This window comes from Salarias fasciatus, chromosome 5 (assembly GCF_902148845.1).
Source record: "Salarias fasciatus chromosome 5, fSalaFa1.1, whole genome shotgun sequence".
NCBI lineage: Eukaryota > Metazoa > Chordata > Actinopteri > Blenniiformes > Blenniidae > Salarias > Salarias fasciatus.
The window spans coordinates 18,646,440-18,670,392 of NC_043749.1; the positions used below are offsets into that span (position 1 = coordinate 18,646,440).

Consider the following 23,953-nt stretch of genomic DNA (forward strand, 5'->3'; position numbering starts at 1 on the left):
AATGTACTGTAAGTAAATTCTGGTAAATTTCTCTTTCTTTCATTCTTTCCTTCATTGTTTCCGCATTGTTTGCGGACGACACAAATATCTTTTGTTCCGGTGAGAATTTGCAGCAGATTTTGGAGACCATCACAACAGAAATGAATAAATTAAAACTATGGTTTGATAAAAATAAATTATCATTAAATCTAAGTAAAACAAAGATCATGCTGTTTGGGAGACACAGAATGGATTGTAATGTAGAACTTATAATAGATGATAACAAAATAGAGAGAGTAAGTGAAATTAAATTTCTTGGCGTGATTCTGGACAACAAAATCTGCTGGAAACCTCATGTGAGCTACATACGAGCAAAACTGGCAAAATGCACATCAATACTGTGGAAAACTAAACATATCCTGGACATTAAGTCACTGCACACCTTATATTGCGCACTTTTTTTGCCATATCTGTCTTATTGTGTTGAGGTCTGGGGAAACAGCTACAGAACCACTCTACAGCCGATATGCACGATACAGAAAAGAGCAATTAGGATAATAAACAATGTAGGATACAGAGACCACACTAACCCACTATTCATAAAATCACACTTGTTGAAATTCATGGATCTGGTCAAATTCAAAACAGCACAAATAATGTTCAAAGCAAGAAATAATTTACTGCCAAAAAATATACAGGGGATGTTTGCGGAAAGGGAGGGTGGATATAATCTAAGAGGAGACCTGAACTATAAAAAAACCAAAAGTTCGAACTACACTGAAAAGTATGTGCATGTCAAGCTGTGGAGTGGCTCTGTGGAACAGTCTGGAGACAGAAATAAAACAAAGTAGCAACATAAATCTGTTTAAAAAAATGTACAAAAAAATATTTCTTAATAAGTATATGGAGGAGGAAGTCTGGAACTCTGGACGATGATAACAAATGGTGTTGAGTATTATACATATAGTGGAAATTGATATATTGCTGTTATACTGTAGTTATATTATAATTATTCTGTTATATAGTATATATTTATGGGGATAACTATATGGTATGTGTGGGTATATATTATGTATTTATAGGGATATCTGCACGGTATATGTATACATATATTATGTGATGTCCTATGATGTATGATGTTAAAACTTGTTAATAGTTAAAAAGGGGTAGGAATCTCTAAAAAGTGTTTACTTCTTCCTACTCCTTTTTTCGAACAATGCTGTTATGTTTTTTTTTTTGTTCTGTTTGTTTTTGTTTGGTTTTATTTTTCTTTGATTCGCATTAACTTTCCTTTTTATCTTTTTTCTTTTTATACATGTTCGAAAAATAAATTCATTCATTCATTCATTCATTCATTCATTCTGAAAAGTGTGGAACTCCCTGATTTGTACTTTGCTCCCTCGGTGCTGATTGGGATTGTGAAATTTTTAACTGTAAATTAGCACTTTTTCATGCTAAATGATAATAAAGAGCAGCAATCTGAAACTTCAAGCAGAAAACTGAAATGCTTGACAATTTTCACATGAAATATTCAATAAATCATTTTTTTTCCCCACTGAATTAAAAGCCACCAATCATGTAGTTATCTCTGAAAATAATCACAACAGATCGACAAAGATCAGATAAAACTGTGAAACATTTGTAGGCATCTAGTTTTATTATTTTCATTTCCTGGAACTAGTTATAAGTCAGCCCTGCAGACCTGAGGCCTTCACAGTGATTAAACAGTGGAAATGTCAGTTTCTCACAAAAAACGCCTGAATTTACAGTAAAGTAATCGGCCCACTTCAGTCTGAGATTCCTCCTGACCGTTCATCTTCACAGTGTAAATTGATAGGTGAACATTTTTCATCGCTAAAATAGGATCAATCAAACAGTGAAAATGATGAATGCATTGCAATTAGTCCTACAAGTGAACAGTTTCTCATTAATGCGGAGGACATAACCTTCTCGCAGAGATATTACAGATACACTGACCTTTTGATTTAGTTCCACCAGCGGAGAAAGTGGTAGAAAATGTTCTTATCCATTAATTCTGTGCTGATTAACTCTTCTAATAATCTCCAATTAGTATGGAAATCTTGACAAGATATCTCAAAGGAGTGCGCTGAGTTTATTAAATATTCATAGAGACACTAAAGTAGGTTTTGTTAAGGAGTAGGAATGGAGGATCGACAAAACACTAGACAACAGTGAAACTTGCCAAACTGCAGAGAGTATTCACGAAGTTCATTCTTGCAAAGTCTTATTAGATTTCTTTGAGATGTTTAGTGTTTATATGTAGATTAAGACCAGGAGTTAAACACTACAGGCTGACAAACTTGACCTTTAGAGTCTTCACTTTCAGGCTTGTGCATTTCTCTAAACACACAAAGTGTTACTTCCTCTGATGTGCAGGAGCTCAGTTCATGATTCAACATCTTTCAAAACTGCAGCTCTTAACATCCAGGTTGGCTTCTTCACACCCAAAAGACTGTTTGAGCAGTGTCCTTGATGCTATTTCACATTTTCCTGACCCATTCTAACTGAAATTTCTCGGTTACTGGATCACTGACAATCAGCGTTGACTTGACTTTCAGCTGAAAAATGAAAAGACTTGAGCTGTGTTTTCACCGCTACATCATCAAGCAGCTCCTCGTCTGTTAGTCTAGCCTTAAAATGTATTTAATAATAATAATACAGTAGCTTAGTTATTGATAGTTGCATTTTCTTTCACATTTCAGAGTTCATATTAACATTTTCTTCACACCTTTTAAGCTTGACTGTTCTGACTCATTAGTGATGCAGCTGATGTTCCAGTTACCACAGATTTACATCAGGTGCCCGCTGTATAACAAGACGCCATGACAGGAATCCTCTGTGGGACATGGAGCCATCATCACTGCCATATGGCCACTGCACCGCAGAGACACTGCGCTTAAAAAAATAAAAATAATAAGAAGAAGAATAGAACCCAAATAACTGAATGCTCCCTGACCAGAATAGCAGGTTTGTGATAGATGTATTCAGAAAATCTTGTTAAAAAAAAAAAAAAAAAAATCAGGTGGTTTTGCATTCTGGATTCTCCACATTGGTTCATATGGTCTGAATATATTAGCTTTTTTGACCCACATAGATTTACTTTCTGCTCAGGAAGCCTTTCTAATTGAGGTTTACAAGTTCTCTCAGAGCACGTATGAGTTTTCCCTGAATATTGAAGTTTGTTTCAAAGAACAAAAACATGCATGCTTGGTGACTTCAGTTTTGGACTCTCTCTCTTATTCTCCTATTTTCTTAATTAAACATAATCTGCAAGTCAACTTTGATAAGAATTAGTTCCTAACTTTGTACACATCTCCTTTTGCATCAAGACCTGCTGTTGAGGACTGATAATAATTTGCTTCTTCAAAGCTGGCAGAGCTGTGAGGAGCAGCCGGTCTCCAGTGTGTCTGGGTTATATAGAAAACTCAGATCAGACTCCGTTTCACACAGTGTGTGTTCACTGGAAACGGGCTGTTCACGTCTCCCCAGCCCAGATGTGCTTCATCTCATGCTCATCAGCAACAGTCCACTCCGTCTTTACCCTGTGAACTTTATTTTCAGTTTTTCCTGCTATTTTTTGTGCTTCTTTAAAAAAATCTCACAGCTTGTTTTCTCGCTGACTCTTTCTGAATGGCGCATGTCTTTTCAACGTAATGAATGAGGAAGTTTGGCATTTCCACCCAGGGCAACATTCATCTGTACATTATTTGTTTGTTTGGCTCTCCTGAAGGGACTCTGATCTCTTCATGTTGGAATAACTTTAAAAAGGGGCTTCATTTGTCAATAAAACTGAATACAGACAGTGAAGATAACAGCACGGATGAATGAAGACTCTTGAACCTAACCCAAGTTTGAATTTGCATGTGTATGTGCAATTCTGTGTGTCACTCAGACCTCGAAAGGCATGCTTTATTTATAATTTACCATTATTTAATTTAGCCTGTGTAATTGAATTGACTCTGTTTATTTCTGGCATCCAAACAATAGCTAAGTATAGAAGCATACAACCACGGAATCTCAGCTCATTAGTCCTTCATTGTTTTGTTTTTTTTTCTTGTTCCGTCAAGTCATTAAATTATAATTACTAATAAATTATAACTGAGTTCTCTAATAGTTCTTCATGAGGCGTAATAACTTCAGATTTTGTTTTATGTAACTATCGCTTTAATTTGTCAAGTCTTTTCATTGCCTTATAGAGCTCAATTGTTCACAGAGTGTTCTTGAAATTGTTTAGTCACTTCTTCGTTCTTCAGTGGTTAAAACAGTATGATTCACTCTGTTTCATAGTGTTGTGTTTAAGTTTTTTAATCAGTTGACTCTTATTTCTTAACAATAAGAAATAATCCCTCACATAAAAGATGTTCATTGAAATCTTTGTCTAACCAGATTGTGTATCTTTATCAAAATTATACCTCAGTGTATTTAGTGTTCGAAGTGCATTATTTATCACATGCATAAACTAAGGCAAGGCAAATGTTCATTGAATGATGTTTTATTCTGTTGAGGTTAGAAATTGAGGAGAATCCAGAGTTTTCTCTCGTTTCCATGGAGATCGTCCCTCTCAACCCATGATCTGGCAAAGCAAGGACAAATGAATCATTACATGACAATACTGGAGAAACAAGCTGCAAAAGACTGAGCAAATATGAACATATATAGAAAATGCAATGGAGAAGTGACTTGCCAGTGTGGATGGGGTCTATATTATACAAATCCCTCCTGCTCTAAATATCCGTCTTCTTCTGATTCCCTCTAATCAAAAGTGGGCATGTAATCTATCTTTCGCTCATTAAAATTACTTCTCTAGCACATGGGACATAAACATATCAATTAAAAGCAATTTAAAATCAAAGAAAAGCAGGGTCGCCAGATCTCAAGGGTAAAAAGTAATGTAATTATTGTTATTTACTCTACATATATGTTTTTACTTGATCTGTTCTATTTGTTTGGATTATAAAACATCATATAATTCAAAATATGAAGCATTCTGGTTTCTTCACAGACTGCATCTTGATGGTGATTTATGGGAAACAAATAATTAGTGTAATATCTGAGAGGCTGTGCTTGTTCTGCGTGGAGTTAAATACTGACGCCGTTCATCCAGCTGATGTAGGCGGAGACACGGGTGAAGACGGTGGGCTTCTTGTGGGCGTTGCATCCGGAGGATGACACGAAGCTGGTCACACCGTGCACGACCCACTTGCCGTTGACGCTGCAGTTCAGGGGGCCGCCGGAGTCACCCTGCATGGCAAAAACATCACAGACAAACCGCATTTTCATAACTGATGCTGTAATTCAATCATATTAAATTCAAGATTGAATTGTTCGAGGTAAATAGCCTATCTGCACATCCATATCTCATATCTGTCTCCAATCTCAGTCAGCCTGGAGCAACTTTTTTCAGCTTGCAAGACTTTTGACACTTTGTGCTGCTTAAGCAGCAGCTTGGATCATTGCAAGTGACTTATGGCCCTGCTGATGCAGCAGGCAATCCTGCAAGTGTCCTCCAAAATATCATCCTTGACAGTAAGGGGTCAGCTCAGCGCTCAGTGGGAGACACTGAGGATGGCTCTGTCATGGCGGAGTGGGACTGAGGTCTGACAACTTCTCTCCATTGTCGACTCTGTTTACACACAATCATCATTCAGGAGTTTTTCAAGAAAAACTTAAGAAACTTTGAAGGAAAAATTGAGCTGTACTGAATCAAAAAGTAATTTTTTTCTTTTAAATAAATAAAAACAATGCTTATATGAAAAATATATATATCATTTGTTGGAAACTCACACAAGATTGTAATTAAAATGCATTATCTCACCTGGCAACCGGACTCTTTGCCGCCACCGGCGCAAACCATGGAGTTCTTCACGGTGCTGCCCCACCATCCGTAGCTGGAGCAGGTCTTGTGGTCAACAGTAGGCAGGTAGGCCTGCTTGAGCTGGGCAGACAGCTGACCTCCAGCTGGAGAAAGCAGGTGAAAAAAAACACACATGCATAATGACACCTGTGTAACAGCCCGAGATGGTATTGCTCATGTGAGACATACTCTGGGTGCGACCCCATCCAGAGATGTAGCAGGGGTTGTTGTGGGGCAGAACCTGGCCGGAGGGAGGCAGAGCGCCAAGCTGCACGTTGTTGTTGAGAGAAGCATCGGAGGACAGACGCAGCAGAGCGATGTCCCATCTGTGAAGGTCAGACCACAATGTCCTCATATTGGTGAAAAAAAAAAATCCATTTCTATACTGATAAAACATCATTGTGGTTGCTGCTTTATGAACATGGCGTGTCCTTCAAAGTGACTGATGTATTTTTCTCAGGGTATCATGTCGGGGCTTTTTTTCAGCGCTGTTGTTAATAGTGTTTATCTGTGTCTGCATGGTGATAAAGTGGTTCGTGCACATCTTGATCAAAAAATCCTCTGCTTGATCTGGAATTGGGGCCTTTTCCATGTGAACAGCTCCCTGCATGTTACAGTATCTTTGAGTATGTTGGTTTTCTCTCACGTGCTAGGAAAGTGATTTATGGATTGGCTGTAGGTGAGAATGAGAATTGTTTGGGGTTGTTTCTCTGTGTTTGCACTGTGATAGACTCATGAACTGCCCAAGGAATAATCTGTATTTTCCCTTTAATGTTCGCCTCAGCCTCACTGTGACCCTAAGTTGGATAAAGCTTTATAAAAGAGGGATGTGTGTCTATTTATTTGTTTTGTATCTAGCATATCTCACAGCTGAAGTGATTTTATATTGAGTCCCCCCACAGTCAAGGTTATCTATAGGTAATTTGTTCTTTCTTTCTTTCTTTTTTCATGTTTTCCATTAGTGGACCAGACTATGACAAATAAATAATGGATTAAAAAACAAACAAACCCTGCAGCAACGTTGTTGGAGTTCCAGTTGGGGTGGATGTAGACGCGGCTCACACTCATGTACTGCTCTTTGCCCTCATGGGAGTTGATGTTGTGATCTCCAAGAACAACACGCCAAGTCCTGGACCTGTGATGCACAGACAGGGGCAAAGGACATGTTTCATGACGCATTTGACAAACTGACAAATGGGGTACTTGGTTTTTGGCTTGTCACAGCTAAGTGAAACTGCTCCATATGAATTAATTCAGAGCTAAAAAAAAATCAAACACTTCTTTTTTTTTTTTTTTTTTTTTACTGATAATGTCTCATCCCACTTGGTTTAAGATTAATTCACTTGGAAAATATATTTCAGCAAGATAAATGGACTTGTTTTCAGACAATGCATCTTAAATGGAGACATTTTTCTCTTGTTCTACTGGCAGATTTTTTTCACTGATTTAGAGGTAAAAGTACCAGAAATTAAATTAATTTAACTTGATGTAAGATCTATTGTCTTAAAAAAAATAATTTTATCTTGCTGAAATATATTTTTTAAGTGAATTTGTCTAAAAATCAAGTGGGATGAGACATTTTGACTAAAAACAAGTCTAAAAACATTTGGTAGGATTTTCTCACTTCCAAAAAAGGATCCGGACATTTTATTGTACTTCATCACATGACTTCATTATTTCTATGATCATTTATCATTTCCAAGACAAGGACAAACTCATTGGAGATTCCAGAAAACTCTGCTTACAAATCCATATCCGGCACAGAAACGCTGCTTGAAGAATAGTGAAAAGAGAAATAATCACCAGCTACAAAGTAAAAAATGTCTCTTTAAAGCATTTACACCTCCAAAGCTCTGGCGAGGAAACAGATCAAGCCATTTCATCAGAGATACTACTGGTTTTAAGCTGAGCTGCTTGTCTGTGAAGCATGAATCTCCCACCTGTCCACACAGTGAGCAGCGGTCATGACCCATCCTCTCCTGATCAGGGTTCCTCCACAGGTGTGGTGGAAGTTGCTGCCAGACTTGAACTGAAGAGAGATCTACAGACACAACGGGGCATTTTTATAGTTACAACAAACTGAACTGCTAAGATTTTTTTTATGACTTCACTCGAATAGTCACAATACAGTATTCATAAGACAGACATTGAGCTGCTGCACTGTAAGACTGTGTTTCTTTCACCATAATAAAATGTGTTATTCTTTAAAAATAATTATGACTTAAATTGAATCCAAGTTTTCAGTAGTGTGGTTAAATGTCTTCACTATGCTGATGTTGTGTAAACCATCACTGGAATCTACAAGGAATAGAAGTTCCATGAAAACATCACAAAAATGTGTTTTCCGGGATATAATATCTTTAGTACACAGAGTGAGTTATAGACTGTGCCACAGAGTGTTGATTTTATTTAGGTTGAGTATTCAAACTATATTATGCCTGCAGTTTACTCTATTTCAAAAATAATGGTGACACATTTTCTACAGTATAATCATTAAACTGTTAGTAACTAGTTACTTGGATTTAACGGTGAGAATTGTTAAAATTTAAGCTGTCATCCTCAGTGTATCTTCAGCAACGTGTCCCTTTACATCGGGGTGTTGAACACACCATTGCTGGAATCTTTTAGAGACTACAGGTACTGTCAGGAATGAGAAAATGCCTCATAAGTCAGTGATTTTTACATACCACAGTGTATCGATTTTGCATGGCTTAAGCGATGGATCGGAATATTTTCAGTGCAGTTGTTATAAAGTAAGAGAAAGCAAACGGAATACCTGCCAGGGCCAGGAGTTGGGTCTCGCCACCTCACCTCCCACTACTCTCTCCTCAGCGCTGCCATCCTCCAGATACCTGGGCTGGGGCTCCAGCTCAGCCAGCACTGAACAAACAGACACACACACAAGATTTACAGCCGACAGACGGAGTGTGAGGAGCAGTGTGGCTGGGTGTATGCAGAATATCAAAGGAGATGGAGTTCGTTTTACCGAGGGCTGCGAGAGAGGTCAACAACAGAAACCTGAGCATGTCTGCAGTCTCCAGAAACTTTACTCACTCCAGACTTCTGCCCACTACTCTTTTATACCCTCAGGGCTGCTCCGCTGATAGTGTGTCTGCGTGAGTGTTCTATACCAGCACATGTCCACCTGTGTCTATCTCACAGTTATCGCTATAGGGGGACCAGAGGGAACCATTCACCCAAATAGCTGACTCAGCGAACGAGTACATTTTTTTTCACTTACATTAGCAGCAACACTGTCGGTACTGATTGGATTCTCAGTTTTTCAATACAGGACAAATAAGTTTTGTCACTCGAAACTGTGATAGTGCATCAATTCTGATGTTGTGTGTGCACAATGTACTCTTATCTGCACTGCTGTTAGAAAGAAAAAGGTGTAGATGTGACGAACACACACACACACACACCATTCTGATATTCTCTGCAAGTGCATTCCTACTGTTAAAAGCCGTCTCCAGATGTATTTTACTCTGCACAGCTGCTGTGCGTACAACTTTCTCCTTTCACTTTGTTCTCCTTTGCATCATGTGAATAACCTGCAGGAGGCAGTTATGTGGCCGTGACGGTTTACATGTCAGCAATTAGTTTAAACGTGTGTGTGTGACACACACAATGTCAGGCAGTTTCGCATTTTACTTCTGTTAAACTCCAAATAGAGAAAGTCTTCTACCCTCAAGTTACCTACATCGATCTTTGCACTTTTCTTTTTTATGTTTTCTTACGTTGCTAAATCAAAAGAATGAAAATTGAAATGGTGACGACGTTACATGATTGCCTTCTGATGTAAGACAGGAAAGTGTCACACATGTAAATGTGACCTATGCTGAAAAGGTTTTAACTCATTGCTGTGGTGCCTTGGCATGTAGTATCATATCATAATGTATTCTGTCAAATTGTATCATAGCATCTTGTCACATTGTGTTGCATTCAGTTAGACTCTGTGCTATGATATGCTAAGCTCTGTATTGTATTGTGTCTCATCAATGCATCCTTATTTTAACATATACAGTATATTGTACTCGGCAGCATTTTGTACAGTGTCACTGTGCATCTCTCTTATTGCAGAATCATATGACTCAATATTATAAATGTGCACACTTCCAGCTGTTTAACATACAGACAACACTTGTATTGGATTTGAATGATGAATTTAAAAAATGATCACATGAACATCCACTGTGATATTTGTATTTGTATCTTCATAATATTTCACTTGTTTCTCAATATGCGGATGCTGTAGTCATGCAGCTGAAACACAAATCTCCACCACCCTTTAACAGGATGACTGGGCTGCCAGCCAGTATGCACCAAAGAGCTGAGCTCCAGCTATTGAAAGGGTAGAGGTGAACAGGTACACAGGAGGTGCATTAAGGGGATTATACTCCACACCATGCGTGGATATCTTTGAAGGCTGTTGATAAATATAGATTTAGATTAGCATTTAAAGCTTACAATAACAAGCCTCGGGCTACAACTTCAAGTCTTTGATATGTATTCATGAGGCCCTGTAGAGGTAATATTCAGTAGGATTCGATGCTGAAGTACAGAAGCTGTTCTAAGGTGCTATCCATATTTAATGGCCTACGGCCCGCACAATTCTTCCTTTTAACCTTTGACTTTGTCTTCAGTAGATTGTTGGAGTTAATCTTGTAAGACATATGCTTCCTTGCAAGTCTAATTGATCTAAGTTATTGATGTTATAAAAAAAAAAAGGAAAAAGACAAATATTTTTACCATCATTCATTCATTCATCTCATATCCCGTCTATCTAACAGTGGTGTGTTCCTGGAGTCGACCCAGCTGACTATGGGAGAACACAAGGCACCCCACGGACAGGCTCGCCATCCATCACAGGCCAAGCACACAGATTGACAACCAGACACACTCACATTCAAACCTATGGGCAATGAACTGAGGAGAGTGCGCAAACTCCTCACTGGTCCAGGCGGTATGCTGAAGCCAGAAATTCTTGTTCTAAGGTGAGAACGCTCACCATTGTGCTACTATGTGGCCTTTAATGTGACAAATTAACTTCACATTCATGTTTGTGGGCTGTGTGATGGAATAGCACCTGTAGAGAACACATCTACGCACTAGAAGGAAGCACTAAGCAACAAGTGGAACTGCTGGATCAAAACCCAGTGAGGACCTTGCAAAAACACTGGAAATGTACAGAGTGAGTAGGATATCGTCAGTCTGGCAGACTGTGAAGTGCTACTGCCGTTATCACCCTCCTCCAACTGCAACATGTGCTCGGTTCCCACCAGGTAGACACTTATCATGAGTCTAGTCTCTGCTTGGGATTGAGTGTTCAGTGCAGCATGAACCTGTCAAAATGAAAAAAAAAAAAAAAAGCTACCAAAAACAGAATGATACAGAGAGAAACAGAAAGAGATAGACCAACCATGTCAACATTCAACCAATTAAGAGCATTTTTAGATAACAAAATTCTAAAGGGATCAGAAAGGAAAGAAAGCTTCGTTTTGAAAATTACAGAAAAGATAGAAAAGGACAGCCAAAGGACACTCAGCTGCAAACAGAATGTCAACATGTTTCTTGGAGCGGCTTGCTGTCAGGACTGAGTATCAGAACATAATGCATCATGTCAAAAAGCAAAAAGAATTTTTTTTGGGTCCCTGGTACACCCCCTCAGTCTGGTTGTCTGTGTATTTGTCCTATTTCTGTCAGAGAAGTAAGATGCTGAGTGCTGACAATTCTCACATGCTGCCTTGAATGAGATGTTCAATGGAAACTTTTAAGAGGTCTGATAAAACCAGGAGCAGGTTGATGATTAGGAACCAAGGAAGAAGTGCTTCAGGCCTTTTTTGCCATCATGCCTCACGGTTTCAAAATGAAAATAAATAAATGAATAAATAAGCTTTTGCCATCTATCTTCAATACCATTGTTTTCTAATTGGGGTTCAAGCCTCCAGCTGACCCCAGCTGACTATGATTGAATAATTTCAACATTTGTAGCATAAACAAGTATCTGACAACAGTCCCTCACTGGATACTTGAAGAAGGTTGGCTCAGATCTGCTCTTAATATTATTTTCAGATGCATACTGCAGCTTACACTACTTTTATGCGAGCAGTGAAAGTAATCAACCACAGTGTCTCATATGTCTTAATCATTTAAAATTAAACGCATCAATTAGGTGAACCAACCGAAAAACACATTAGTGTTAAAACAGAAGTGACAATGAATTTTCATTGAGGAAAACTTGAAGCTTCATTAATGCTACAAAATCAACACCAATCACAATATCCAGCTTAACAACTTCATCAAAGATTAAATTAACGAATTGTCACCAGCTGACATCACTTTCAGAGAAACCCAGAGAATTGCAAAAGCTTCTAAATTTGTTATAAATGTGGTACAAAAAAAAAAAAAAGCAATACAATGCAGCATTTTGTTGTACATTCATTTATTTCTGTATATGCCTCCCAGTATTTCTACAAGATCTGGAAAACACTGATAGTCCATATTCATGAAACAAAGACACTAAAAAGACAGTGTGTGTTGTTTTGCATTTTAAGGCCCATAGTCAAAATTTGTGCCGATTGTGTTGGCATCAATTAAAGATTGTCAGAGCAGAACATAACATAATGATCATTTTCATTTGAAATTTTATTAGACTGTCTCAACTTCAGAGAAAGAAACATGTTCAACAAAAAGACCTGAATGTTCATCAGAATTTGTTAATTATATTAACAACACCAAGCTGGGAGTACCAAATGTTCAATTAAGCCAATAACAACTGCTGAGAGAAGCCGTGTGGCATTGTTATGCATCTATGACAAAGAGGGCACAGTTTTAAATGTACTAGTGAAAAAGAAACGTTCAAAGAAAGAAAGTTGAAATATGTGTAAAGAGTCTCGTTCACTTGAACAATAGAAGCAATCCTAAAGATTATCCAGTGGATGTCAAACTGCATTTTGTGTGTGTTTGCCTTCTCCCTGCAGGGCAACAAAGGCATGTTGCACTCCTATGATCTTCTCTTCATGACGGTGTCTTGCTGGGTGATGCATTCAAGACCAGGAGGTGTGATGAGGCACTGCGGTGGCACCCACAATACTCCCTGCTGCGCTGCTCTCTGTTTTACTGGACTGAACGTCCAGCTCCGCCGGCAGCCGCAGAGCAAATTTTTTTCAATGTTAAATGTGTTTATGCCTACCATTCATGTGTCCTGTGTCTAAAGTTTGAAAACACCATGTATCATATTTTCCATTTCTTGCAGTCGAGCTGTGAAGTGACAGACTTTCAGTTCAAGTCTAACAGCAGTTAGAAACACACCTACTGTGTGAAACTTTATCAGTTTGTCAAATTGTCTGACAACATGTTGCTATCACAGTGAATTCAATCACAACGTTACTTGGATCTTGTCATTTATCAGGAATTTGAAGAGGACACTGAAAAGTTAGTTGTCTATCAGGATAAGTACAACCCACACTCTCTATTCATCCATTCATCGTACTGCTTTAGCCATCTTACAAGTACAGGTGACTGGAGCCAATCCGAGCTGGCGATGGGTGAAGGCACAGAACAGAAATGCTGTCTCATGTTCACACATAAAAATTTCAAGTTCCCAATCAACTGTAAATTCATGTTTTTAGATTGTACAAGGAGCTACCTCAAAACAGCACAGTGAAAACTCTTCATAAATGCTGAAAGCCCAGATGAAACCATCAACATTATCACAGTGAGGCAGTAGTACTTAATCTCTACATCTCAATGTGGTGAGTTTCCGTTCAAATTCATATAAAATTCTGTTGTAATTTTCTGAATTGAATATGCTCGTTTTGTATTTGCAACATATTTGATGGCATTTCTTGAAACGTAAGTAAGTATGTAAGTATTAAGTCCTGACTTAATGTTACTTGCATCTCATACTCTCATGTCCAACGATCCTCCACAGCAGAATTTTGTTCATTAGGAACTCTTGGCTTTCCCCACAAAGAGAGGAGAGGCAAATAAACTGCACAGGATTAATGCAAAGGACAGTGGATTATGTGGATCTCCTGTAAGTATGAGTGACTGACTGGCTGACAGATAAAACAGCTGATAGAATGTGAGGAAGCAAAGCAGACAGACAGAGATCAATAATGAAGAGTTATCCAGAGCCCTGGTGCTGTCAGTTTATCATCCACTCCTGCGAGACTCGTCAACAGAACAAACTTCAGCATGTCTGCAGTGCACCACACTCTTCTGAATGGAGTGAATGTTTCTGCTTCTCTCATTCTCTGATAAGTGAAATAAACCTTTGGTTGATACAGACAAGTCACTTTATCCCTGTTGACGGTAGAGAGACCGTGTGAATATTGACTTAATCCAAATTTAGTAATAATAATAAATAAAGCTGGACATGTTGTTGCGGAATAGCTATATGGACCAGAAACACTCTACCGGCAAACTTTGGTTGGACCTTGGGTCATTTGTGAGTGGAGAGCGTGGCAGGTTTTTAGCGTATGCACCTGCAGGATGAAAATAGAACTTAGCATTCATACAACCTATGCATGACTGTGTCTTCCTATTGGATGCTGCATCATCCACGGCCAGGATGTGTGATGCAGCACTGCGTCACCACCCACAACTCCTCCTGCAGCTCTGCTCTCTTTGTCAACACTGAGGTACATAGGAAACTCGTCTTATACATCATATAATATAATTTTCTTAAAAGGTAAATGCAATTTCCTGCTCGAATTATGACAGTAGGAACCATAGGAATAGTAGGACCACTGAAGGCTGAATGAAGCTTATTTTGGTGAAGTGAGACCAGAAAAGTCAGCTGGCACAGCAGATGATGACCTTTTCCTGTGGCCTCTGTGTCTGAGCTCCTTCATGGATGGTCCGTTCATTTAGTTAATGATCTGGGAAGCAGAACAAGTGATTAAACATCACATGCAACCACAATGCTACAATTATGTGCTGTAAGGACAACATAATAAATTCAACAGCCACCCTGGAAAATATGGAGTTTCCGATGACTTTTCTTTCATATATGTCACAGATATGCGTGTAGTGTGTACAAACCGAGTTAATCCAGTCAATGTAGGCAGAGACACGGGTGAAGACAGTAGGCTTCTGGGGATAATTGCAGCCCCATGAAGACACAAAGCTGGCAATACCGTGCACGTAGTACTTTCCATTGTACAGGCAGTTCAGAGGACCGCCAGAGTCACCCTGCGAGACAAAAGAAACCAGAGAATTTTGAAAGGCTGAAACTTTTCACGTCGCCACTTTCATCATCTGTATCATTTTTTATGTTGGCCAGAACTCACATTGCATCCAGACTCAGCACCACCTCCTCCGCACACCATGGTGTTCTTCACGGTGCTGCCCCACCAGCCAGAGCTGGAGCAAGTCTTGTAGTCCACCAGGGGAAGGTAAGCCTGCTTGAGCTGAGCGGAGATGCTTCCACCAGCTGTTTGAAAAAAAAGGTGTGTTTAATTTACACTGAGCCTGACAAAAGATGAGTGTGGGTGTAGATATCGGCAAGAATTGACTTACTGGAGGTAAGTCCCCATCCGGTGATGTAGCAGAGGTTGTTGTTGGGCAGAATCTGACCAGAAGGAGGCAGAGAGCCAAGCTGGACGTAGGAGTTCAGAGTAGCTGAAGAAGACAGCTTGAGAAGGGCAATGTCGTATCTGGAAAGGAAAACCCCCACCAAGAAATTTTATAACCAAAAATCTCTATTTTATGATCACATTCAGTCCAAAAAAAACCAAAAAACAGCACAAGTTCAATTTCATGAATATGTTTTCTCAGAAATTTGCACTGAAAACTATTCAAATACATGAAGCGTCCTCACCCACTATCCAAACTGTCGCTGTTCCAGTTGGAGTGGATGAAAACCTGGCTGACATCGAGCTCCTGCTCCCTGCCGCTATTGCTGAACAGGTCATGTTCTCCAAGAAGAACACGCCAAGTCCTAGAACTGCATCATGTCAAAGAAAGAAAAAATAAATCAACCGAACATGTCCAACAATCACCGAACTCTCACCAAATCAACTGTATTTTTTGTTTGTTACCTCCGCCAGGAGATTATGCAATCATATCGGTTTGTTGGTTTGTTGGATTGTTAGCAAGATTACGGAAAAAGTAATGGACGGATTGCAATGAAACTTTGTGGAAAGGTGGGTCTTGGGCTAACTTAGAATCCATTAAATTTTGGTGATGATCCGGATCACTGTCTGGATCGAGGACTTTTTTAAAGGATTCTTTATCATTGAGAAATAGGGAGTCTTTCACATGGTTGGGCAGGCCTGCCGACAGGGGGGGACAAACGCCTGGTTCACACAGGACGCGCCGCTTCTGACGCGGAAGTGGGAAGCACCGCGCACCGACTGTCAGATCGGCGCCCCTGTTAACCTATTTGACGGTTCATACAAGAGGCGCGGGACAGCGCCGCATGCGTAGCGGCTCGTGCCGTGGAGCGCAGCCACCCCGCTCCTCTCTGTTTTCTCCGCGAGCTGCGCGCGCCGTGCACCGCCAGTTGTAAAGCTGGACAGAGCAGATCGCACTACACAGGAAGTCGGGAACGGAAAATACGAGAGAATCCGGTCAATTTTCAAATTAAAATGAAGTAAAATAACATAAATTATGTTGCTTTTCAGTTTTCCTTTTCAGATAAACACACACACACACACACACACACAAACACACACTCACACACATACACAGGGAGAGAGGGAGACAGGGCGACAGAGAGAGGCACCGCACGCTGCAGCGCTCCGCTCTGATCACACCCCCGATCACAATGTTGTGTGATTATATATGGTGTTCTTATTGTTGTTGGTGACTGATTTGAGCTGTGGCGGAGGTCTGCGCTCTCTGAGTGCCAAATTCTAGTTTGTTTATGTTTTGATTGACTTCTTCTGATGACTTTATCCCTCCCCTTTCCAATCAAGTAAATTGATTCCCTCAGCATGTGGCAGTTTTAAACAAGATCAAGAGCTGTGACATTTAGAACCACAGGAATAAACTATAAACTAAATGCTGCAAAAACAGTAGTGTCAGAGATAAAATTCAAATATGAAAAAGATTTCACACAGCCTGAGAAGAGCAAAATGTTTGAGTTTGTGGTTAATCATTATCGTACGTATCCACGCAGTGAGCGGCGGTCAGAACCCAGTTTGCCCTGATCAGGGTTCCTCCACAGGTGAGGTAGTAACTGCCATCAGACACGAACTGAAGAGAGACCTGGAGAAACAGCACAAGCAAAAGCTCTTTGGTTTGACACAATGCTGTATGTCATATCCCTGGGCACGACTCTGAGTCCTCAGTCCCTCTCAATGATGATTGAATATTCGCGACAGGATAAATATATGAAAACTGGAGTGGTTTGAAAAAGCTATAAAACCGTGAAAACATCATCAGTTCTCCTTTGGCCATATTCAGATGTTGCTTTACGTTTCAACTCTGAGCTAAAGGAGTTCTTACCTGCCAGGGCCAGGAGTTGGGGCTGGCCACCTCACCTCCGATCACTCTCTGGGACATTTCCTCCAGATACCTGGGCTGGGGCTTAGCCAGCACTGGTTACAAAACATTAAAAAAAGGGATTTATTTGACATGCGTATGTGGTGCACACGAGTGTGCAACCACATTTGTTGTTATTTTGTGATTTTACATGCATGCAGTACACAAACACATTTTTTGTAATTTGGATCATTATTCTAAATTTTTGTTCGGTAGCCCTGATTAAATTCTAAAAACTTTCTGAATGAATTGTTAATAAGTAAAAGTTATAGTAGTCGATGCTTGGACAGGAACAATGTAATATCGTCTATCACCACTAGGGGGCAGCCCCCGCTGTGAGACGGCTTTAGGGTGCTGCGTCTCCTGCTTCCTGTTACTCGGCAGAAGCAGAGAGCTAAGGCAACACAACTATAGTCTCTGTCTCCTTTCTTTATTTTATTTACAGGTTAGTATTGTTTCACCAACCATCACAACACATACGTTTTGGCTGTATATAAGTGTATTTGTCCCGTAGTTTGTGCGAGCGTCAGGTGTTATGTATTTAGAAGGTGACGGTTAGAAGTTAGCCGTCGCGCTAACGTTATGCTAACGTAACGGCTATTGTTTAGGAATGTGAGTCCGTCCCTTGAACGTAGTATTGGCTTGCTGTGTATTTGTATGTTTTGTAAAGAGAAGAAAAAGTGTGACCTGTGCTGTTCTACTGCTTAAAATGTTTTATGACAGAAATGTATTAGTGAAAACTAAAAGGAAATACTGGTGTATTACAACGGATTTAAGTAAAGTGAAAGAAGAACATGGATTAAGGAAAACGTTGTCAATGAAGCCAGGAGGTGAAGATGATGTAAAGTTAAAATGTGAAGTGCAAACTTTATTGTGAAAAGAGTAAAGTTACTCGGCAGAAGCAGAGAGCTAAGGCAACACAACTATAGTCTCTGTCTCCTTTCTTTATTTTATTTACAGTTGCATGTCCAGTCACCGATCCTCCCCCACAAAATAAATAGAAACTGTTGTTGGGGAGAGTGTGGTGCACACGAGTGTGCAACCACATTTGTTGTTATTTTGTGATTTTACATGCATGCAGTACACAAACACATTTTTTGTAATTTGGATCATTATTCTAAATTTTTGTTCGGTAGCCCTGATTAAATTCTAAAAACTTTCTGAATGAATTGTTAATAAGTAAAAGTTATAGTAGTCGATGCTTGGACAGGAACAATGTAATATCGTCTATCACCACTAGGGGGCAGCCCCCGCTGTGAGACGGCTTTAGGGTGCTGCGTCTCCTGCTTCCTGTTACTCGGCAGAAGCAGAGAGCTAAGGCAACACAACTATAGTCTCTGTCTCCTTTCTTTATTTTATTTACAGGTTAGTATTGTTTCACCAACCATCACAACACATACGTTTTGGCTGTATATAAGTGTATTTGTCCCGTAGTTTGTGCGAGCGTCAGGTGTTATGTATTTAGAAGGTGACGGTTAGAAGTTAGCCGTCGCGCTAACGTTATGCTAACGTAACGGCTATTGTTTAGGAATGTGAGTCCGTCCCTTGAACGTAGTATTGGCTTGCTGTGTATTTGTATGTTTTGTAAAGAGAAGAAAAAGTGTGACCTGTGCTGTTCTACTGCTTAAAATGTTTTATGACAGAAATGTATTAGTGAAAACTAAAAGGAAATACTGGTGTATTACAACGGATTTAAGTAAAGTGAAAGAAGAACATGGATTAAGGAAAACGTTGTCAATGAAGCCAGGAGGTGAAGATGATGTAAAGTTAAAATGTGAAGTGCAAACTTTATTGTGAAAAGAGTAAAGTTACTCGGCAGAAGCAGAGAGCTAAGGCAACACAACTATAGTCTCTGTCTCCTTTCTTTATTTTATTTACAGTTGCATGTCCAGTCACCGATCCTCCCCCACAAAATAAATATAAACTGTTAGTGGTGATCGTACCGGCCCGATACCTGCAACACGTACACAGAGAAATCTCTCAAAACAATCTGTGGATTGACTATCAAGAAGAATGTAAGGAGAGCGGAGTAGCTGTATTTCTTTTTTGTTGACTAAACTACAAAACCTGTGGGACAAACAGTGACTCATAGTTTCAGAAAGTGAGTCTGACACAAATCAACAATGAATAGTTTTACCATGTGTACTGCCATTTTCTTACCCAAGGCTGCAAGACTCGTCAACAACAGAAACCTGAGCATGTCTGCAGTGTGTCGAAACCTTTCTGCATGGAACGATTCCCTCGCCCATTCGTTTATACCTTAATGTGACCTTCAGCTGATGTGGAAAAGTGTAACTATTCCAACATCCACCCCAAAACTAAATCCAAGAATGCACCTGTGGTCAGTCACACACAGTCTTATCAGGTAAAACACACCTCCTGTTCTGACCAATGAAATGAGGTTCGGAGTGACAAATGTCCCTGATACTTTTATCACTAATTGCCAGGAGTCTCATTGATTTGAAGGATTTAGAAGATAATATTTATCCTTATTTTTATTTTCAAATATTTTTGTTGGTCTTTTATCATTGAAAAACACACATCAACACAATGACAGAACTCAAAATGAAAGAGAAAAAAAAACAAAAAAAGTGAATAAATGCTATTAAGAATAAAATGTATATAAATTAGCAAAGTAAAAATAAATAAATAAATATTTGCATACATACACATATACATTAATTAAATAAATAAATAAATAAATAACAATTAAGAAAATAAATAGAGGGCAGGGTTGCAGAGTAACCTCCAATATTTTCACAGATAATGTACTCATGTGAAAAACCTATGTGTGACAGCCCTTCCCAACCCTCCCACACCCAGTGGTATATAAAAAGCTAACAACAGATAGATAAGGCACATTACATAGAAGCGTATATTACCATGCACTACACAGAGTCAAACGGCACTTCATGTCAAGGGTCAGTTAATCCAATTATGGATTTGCCTTGATACTATAAAAAGTACGTTAGAAAAGGTTCACATGTCTCATAGAACCCCCTCCTCGAGCCATTCACAGAAGAATGCAGCATCTCAAGTGTGAGACGGGACATGACATCCTGACGCCACTGGTTAAGCGTGGGCAGGGCAGCACCCTTCCACCTCAGTAGAATCGCAAGTCTGGCCAAGAGCAAGGCAAAAGCAACCATATGGTGTTCTGATGGCGTCAGATGAGGCTTATCTGCACCAGCAGCACCGAGCAGAGCAAGAGGGTTAAATTCTTCTTTAGTCTCATAGATAGAGCATGAAATACATCATGCCAAAATATTTGCAATTTCGGACATAGCCAATACATATGTAATAGGGTGGCATCACCCTGATTGTATTTGTCACAGATGGGAGATATATCAGGATTAATGTTAGATAGTTTGGTCTTGGACGTGTGAGCTCTGTGAACCACCTTGAACTGGAGCAAGCAGAGTCTAGCACAGATGAAAAATGTATGTATTGATGAGAGAATAGAATCCCATTGGTTATCAGGAATGTGTCCTCGGCCCTGTTCCCAGGCCACCCTAATCCTTTGAAGCTGTGGGTGTTTCTGCATTGTAATAATACTATAGAGCTTGGACAGAGCGCCCCTAGAGAGTGGGTCAAAAGATAGAAAGGTGTCGATAGGGTTGGCAATAGGTGTTGAGGGGAAAGTAGGCAAGTTTGTGCGAACATACTGTCTCACCTGCAAATACTGAAAGAAGTGTGTTTTGGGAAGATTGTATTTTTTGTTCAGTTGACTAAAGGAAACAAAATGGCCATCCTGAAACATGCTCACAAACGATTTAAAGCCCTTCTCATTAAATCTCTGCGTAAAATTGAATCAGAGTGAGAGGGAGTAAAAAGATGGTTGGAGGCAATTGGACTCAGAAAGGAAAGAGCTTGCTACCCAAAGGCTAACCAAAGGCTCTAAACTGGATCAACACCCGAAGGAAATGGTGTACCACTGGATTATTTAGTGATGTCAGTAGTGTACAGTCAAGCGGTGCACCAAAGAGCGTGGGTTGGGAGAGATCGTGGCATGAATTTAATTCCAGAGATGTTCAGTCGGGACCATTGGGTTGGAGGTAAAAGCGATTCCAAAATGCAATACACCGAATGTTGGTGGCCCAGTAGTAACGGCGGAAATCTGGTAGCCCCATACTGCCATCTTTTGTAGGTCTCTGCGGCTTTGCTGATTCAAGGTCTCTTACCCTGCCATAAGTATGAGGACACAGCTGAATCTAGTAAAGTGAAGAATGATTTCGTAATAAGTATTGGAACACAATGAAACAAATATATAAATTTTGGGAGTATATTCCTTTTTATGGAGTTGATTCGACCAGCGGACGTTAAGGTGAGAAGGGACCACTGTGATAATGATATTTTAAATTGGTTCATCAGGGCAATGGAGTTTTCTTTAAAAAGGTTTTAAAACATAGAGTAACAACCACTTCCATAGGTGAATTGTTCGTCTTGAATTTGAAATGGAATACCACTGTAATCTAGATTAAGCGAATCTTTGTTAAGTGGGAGAAGTTTACTCTTATGCATGTTGATCTTGTAGCCATATATAGAGCGAAATTGCTCCAGTAAGGAAAGAGCAGCTGGAAGGGAGGTATTTGGGTCTAAAATATATAACAGTAGGTCATCTGCATACAGAGACACTCTATGATCCATACCTCCTCTCCAAATGCCAGAGAGCTCCTGGCAGTTCCTGAGAGCAATTGCGAGTGGTTCAATTGCTAGGTCAAAAAGAATTGGACTCATGGGCAGCACTGGCGGGTTCTGCGACCAAGCATAAAGGGTTGAGACAGTGTGCTATTTGTTTGGGCTTTTGTGATGGGAGAGGTGTACAGTAATTTGATCGGAGCTATGAGTTGTGGACCTAAACCAAATGTTTCAAGGACTGTAAATAAGTATTCCCATTCCACATGATCGAACGCCTTTTCGACATCTGATGACACAATACATTCAGGGACGTTGTTGGAAGTCGAGTACATTATGCCAAATAGGTGTCGGACATTAAAGGAGTGTCGGTTCCTCACAAAGCCCTTTTGGTCTTGCGCTAATACCAAAGGAACGCGTCTTCCAGCCTCTGTTCGAGCGCCTTGGCAAGGACTTTAGTGCCTGTATTCAACAGAGAGATTGGTCTGTAAGAGGCACATTATGTGAGATCTTTACCTTTTTTGGCTATAAGAGTTATACGCGCCTCGTTCATTGACTGAGGAAGTGAGCCTTGCCTAAGAGATTCTGAGATAACAGTTGCAAGTTGTGGAGAGAGAAGGGATGAGAATTTCTTAAAAAATTCAGATGGAAAGCCATCCGGACCAGGGGATTTCCCAGACTGCATCGATAATATGGTCAAAGAAATCTCTGCCTGAGTCAGGGGAGCCTCAATTTTCTGGGAAGGGTATTTCTGGGAATTGGGAACTGGGAATTTTTTGAGAAAGGTATTGATAGCATCACTGTCACCATTACTGTCACCATTGAACTGTGAGGTATACAGTTGGGAGTAGAAACTTCTAAAGGTGTTATTTATCATTGTGAGATCTCGAGTAGTATCCCCGTTTTCTGTGTGAATATTTGTAATGAGTTCTTTAGCTCTTATTCCTTTTAGTTGATTGGCTAACAATTTGCCAGTTTTTTCAGTGTTCATAGCATTTGCTTTTACTTTTAACAAGAGGCTTTCTATTTGGTAGGTTGTTGAAAAGTCAAACTTAGTTTTCAGTTCAAGTAGTTTGTTATAGAGTTCGGGAGTTTAGTTCAGTGCATATTGTTAGTCTATCTCTTGTATCTTAGATATCAGCTCTTGTTGATCTCTCTGAGACTGTCTCTTTTCATTTGCGGTGAACGCTATAATTTGCACTATTAATTAGGCCTTAAACGCATCCCAAACCACAAGAGCGGAGATATCTGGAGTACAATTAGTTTCAAAGAAAAATGTGTTTTTAAAAGGTGTTGTTGCAATAGTAATCCTACTGAGCAGGATTACTACTGCAACAACACATCATCAGTAGGGTAAAACTAGAAATTAGCAAGGGTGTCCCATGATAAATGATCCCTGAGAGATAGACATTCACAAGATCTGACAAGGTTTTTGAGAGAGAAATAATAATGATTGGATAAAATACCAAGGGGGACAGATAACACAAATATACATTTAGATCCACACACACATACACAGCAGTTGTCAGTGTATTGTTTGAACTCTGGGCTGTTTATCGACATTATGCTTCACAGGACCTGTGGATTATTCGTCCCGTACGTTGCTCCAAAGACTGTGAACCGATTCCCACTCTTCGGAACAAAGGGGGGGGATGTTGGGACCTCAGAAATGACCATGATCATGTTTTCTGTTCGGCCTGCTTCAAACAGCAGGCCGCAGACCAGGCCACATGGCAGGTTTGACCCTCAGACAACGGAGGACAAAGGAGATGCCTTTCCCTCACCAGGAGGCTACCACCATGTTGTCTTTCACAAATGCAAAATGGCGCCCATCTCAACCTCTGCGCAGCAAGAACATGGGAACATGGTGCCTGATCTCAAGCCCCCACAGCAGGGGGGAGGCATTACTTGGCAGTGCAATACTGCCGTCCCACCTCACGAGGGTGCTCATGAGACCCTCTAAAACAG

General features: G+C 39.9%; 1 protein-coding gene across 1 annotated transcript; it reads right to left on the reverse strand.

The window, feature by feature from the left end:
* Positions 1–4,479: 4,479 nt before the first annotated feature.
* On the reverse strand, positions 4,480–8,972 carry LOC115388430 (elastase-1-like). Its single transcript, XM_030091574.1, has 8 exons — positions 8,841–8,972; positions 8,631–8,734; positions 7,795–7,895; positions 6,864–6,989; positions 6,044–6,180; positions 5,816–5,958; positions 5,092–5,241; positions 4,480–4,573 (listed from the first exon to the last, which is right to left on the reverse strand). The coding sequence occupies exons 1-8, from the start codon at positions 8,878–8,880 to the stop codon at positions 4,562–4,564; spliced, it is 813 nt and encodes a 270-aa protein (XP_029947434.1). The 5' UTR covers positions 8,881–8,972; the 3' UTR covers positions 4,480–4,561.
* Between the last annotated feature and the right edge of the window lie 14,981 nt (positions 8,973–23,953).

Excerpts from the sequence above, each read along its gene's own strand:
- LOC115388430 (XM_030091574.1), bottom strand. The coding sequence starts at position 8,880 with ATGCTCAGGTTTCTGTTGTTGACCTCTCTCGCAGCCCTCG. Across the intron at positions 7,896-8,630 it reads CCAACTCCTGGCCCTGGCAG|ATCTCTCTTCAGTTCAAGTC; the intron begins GTATTCCGTTTG and ends TTGTGTCTGTAG. Across the intron at positions 6,181-6,863 it reads TCCAACAACGTTGCTGCAGG|ATGGGACATCGCTCTGCTGC; the intron begins GTTTGTTTGTTT and ends TGACCTTCACAG.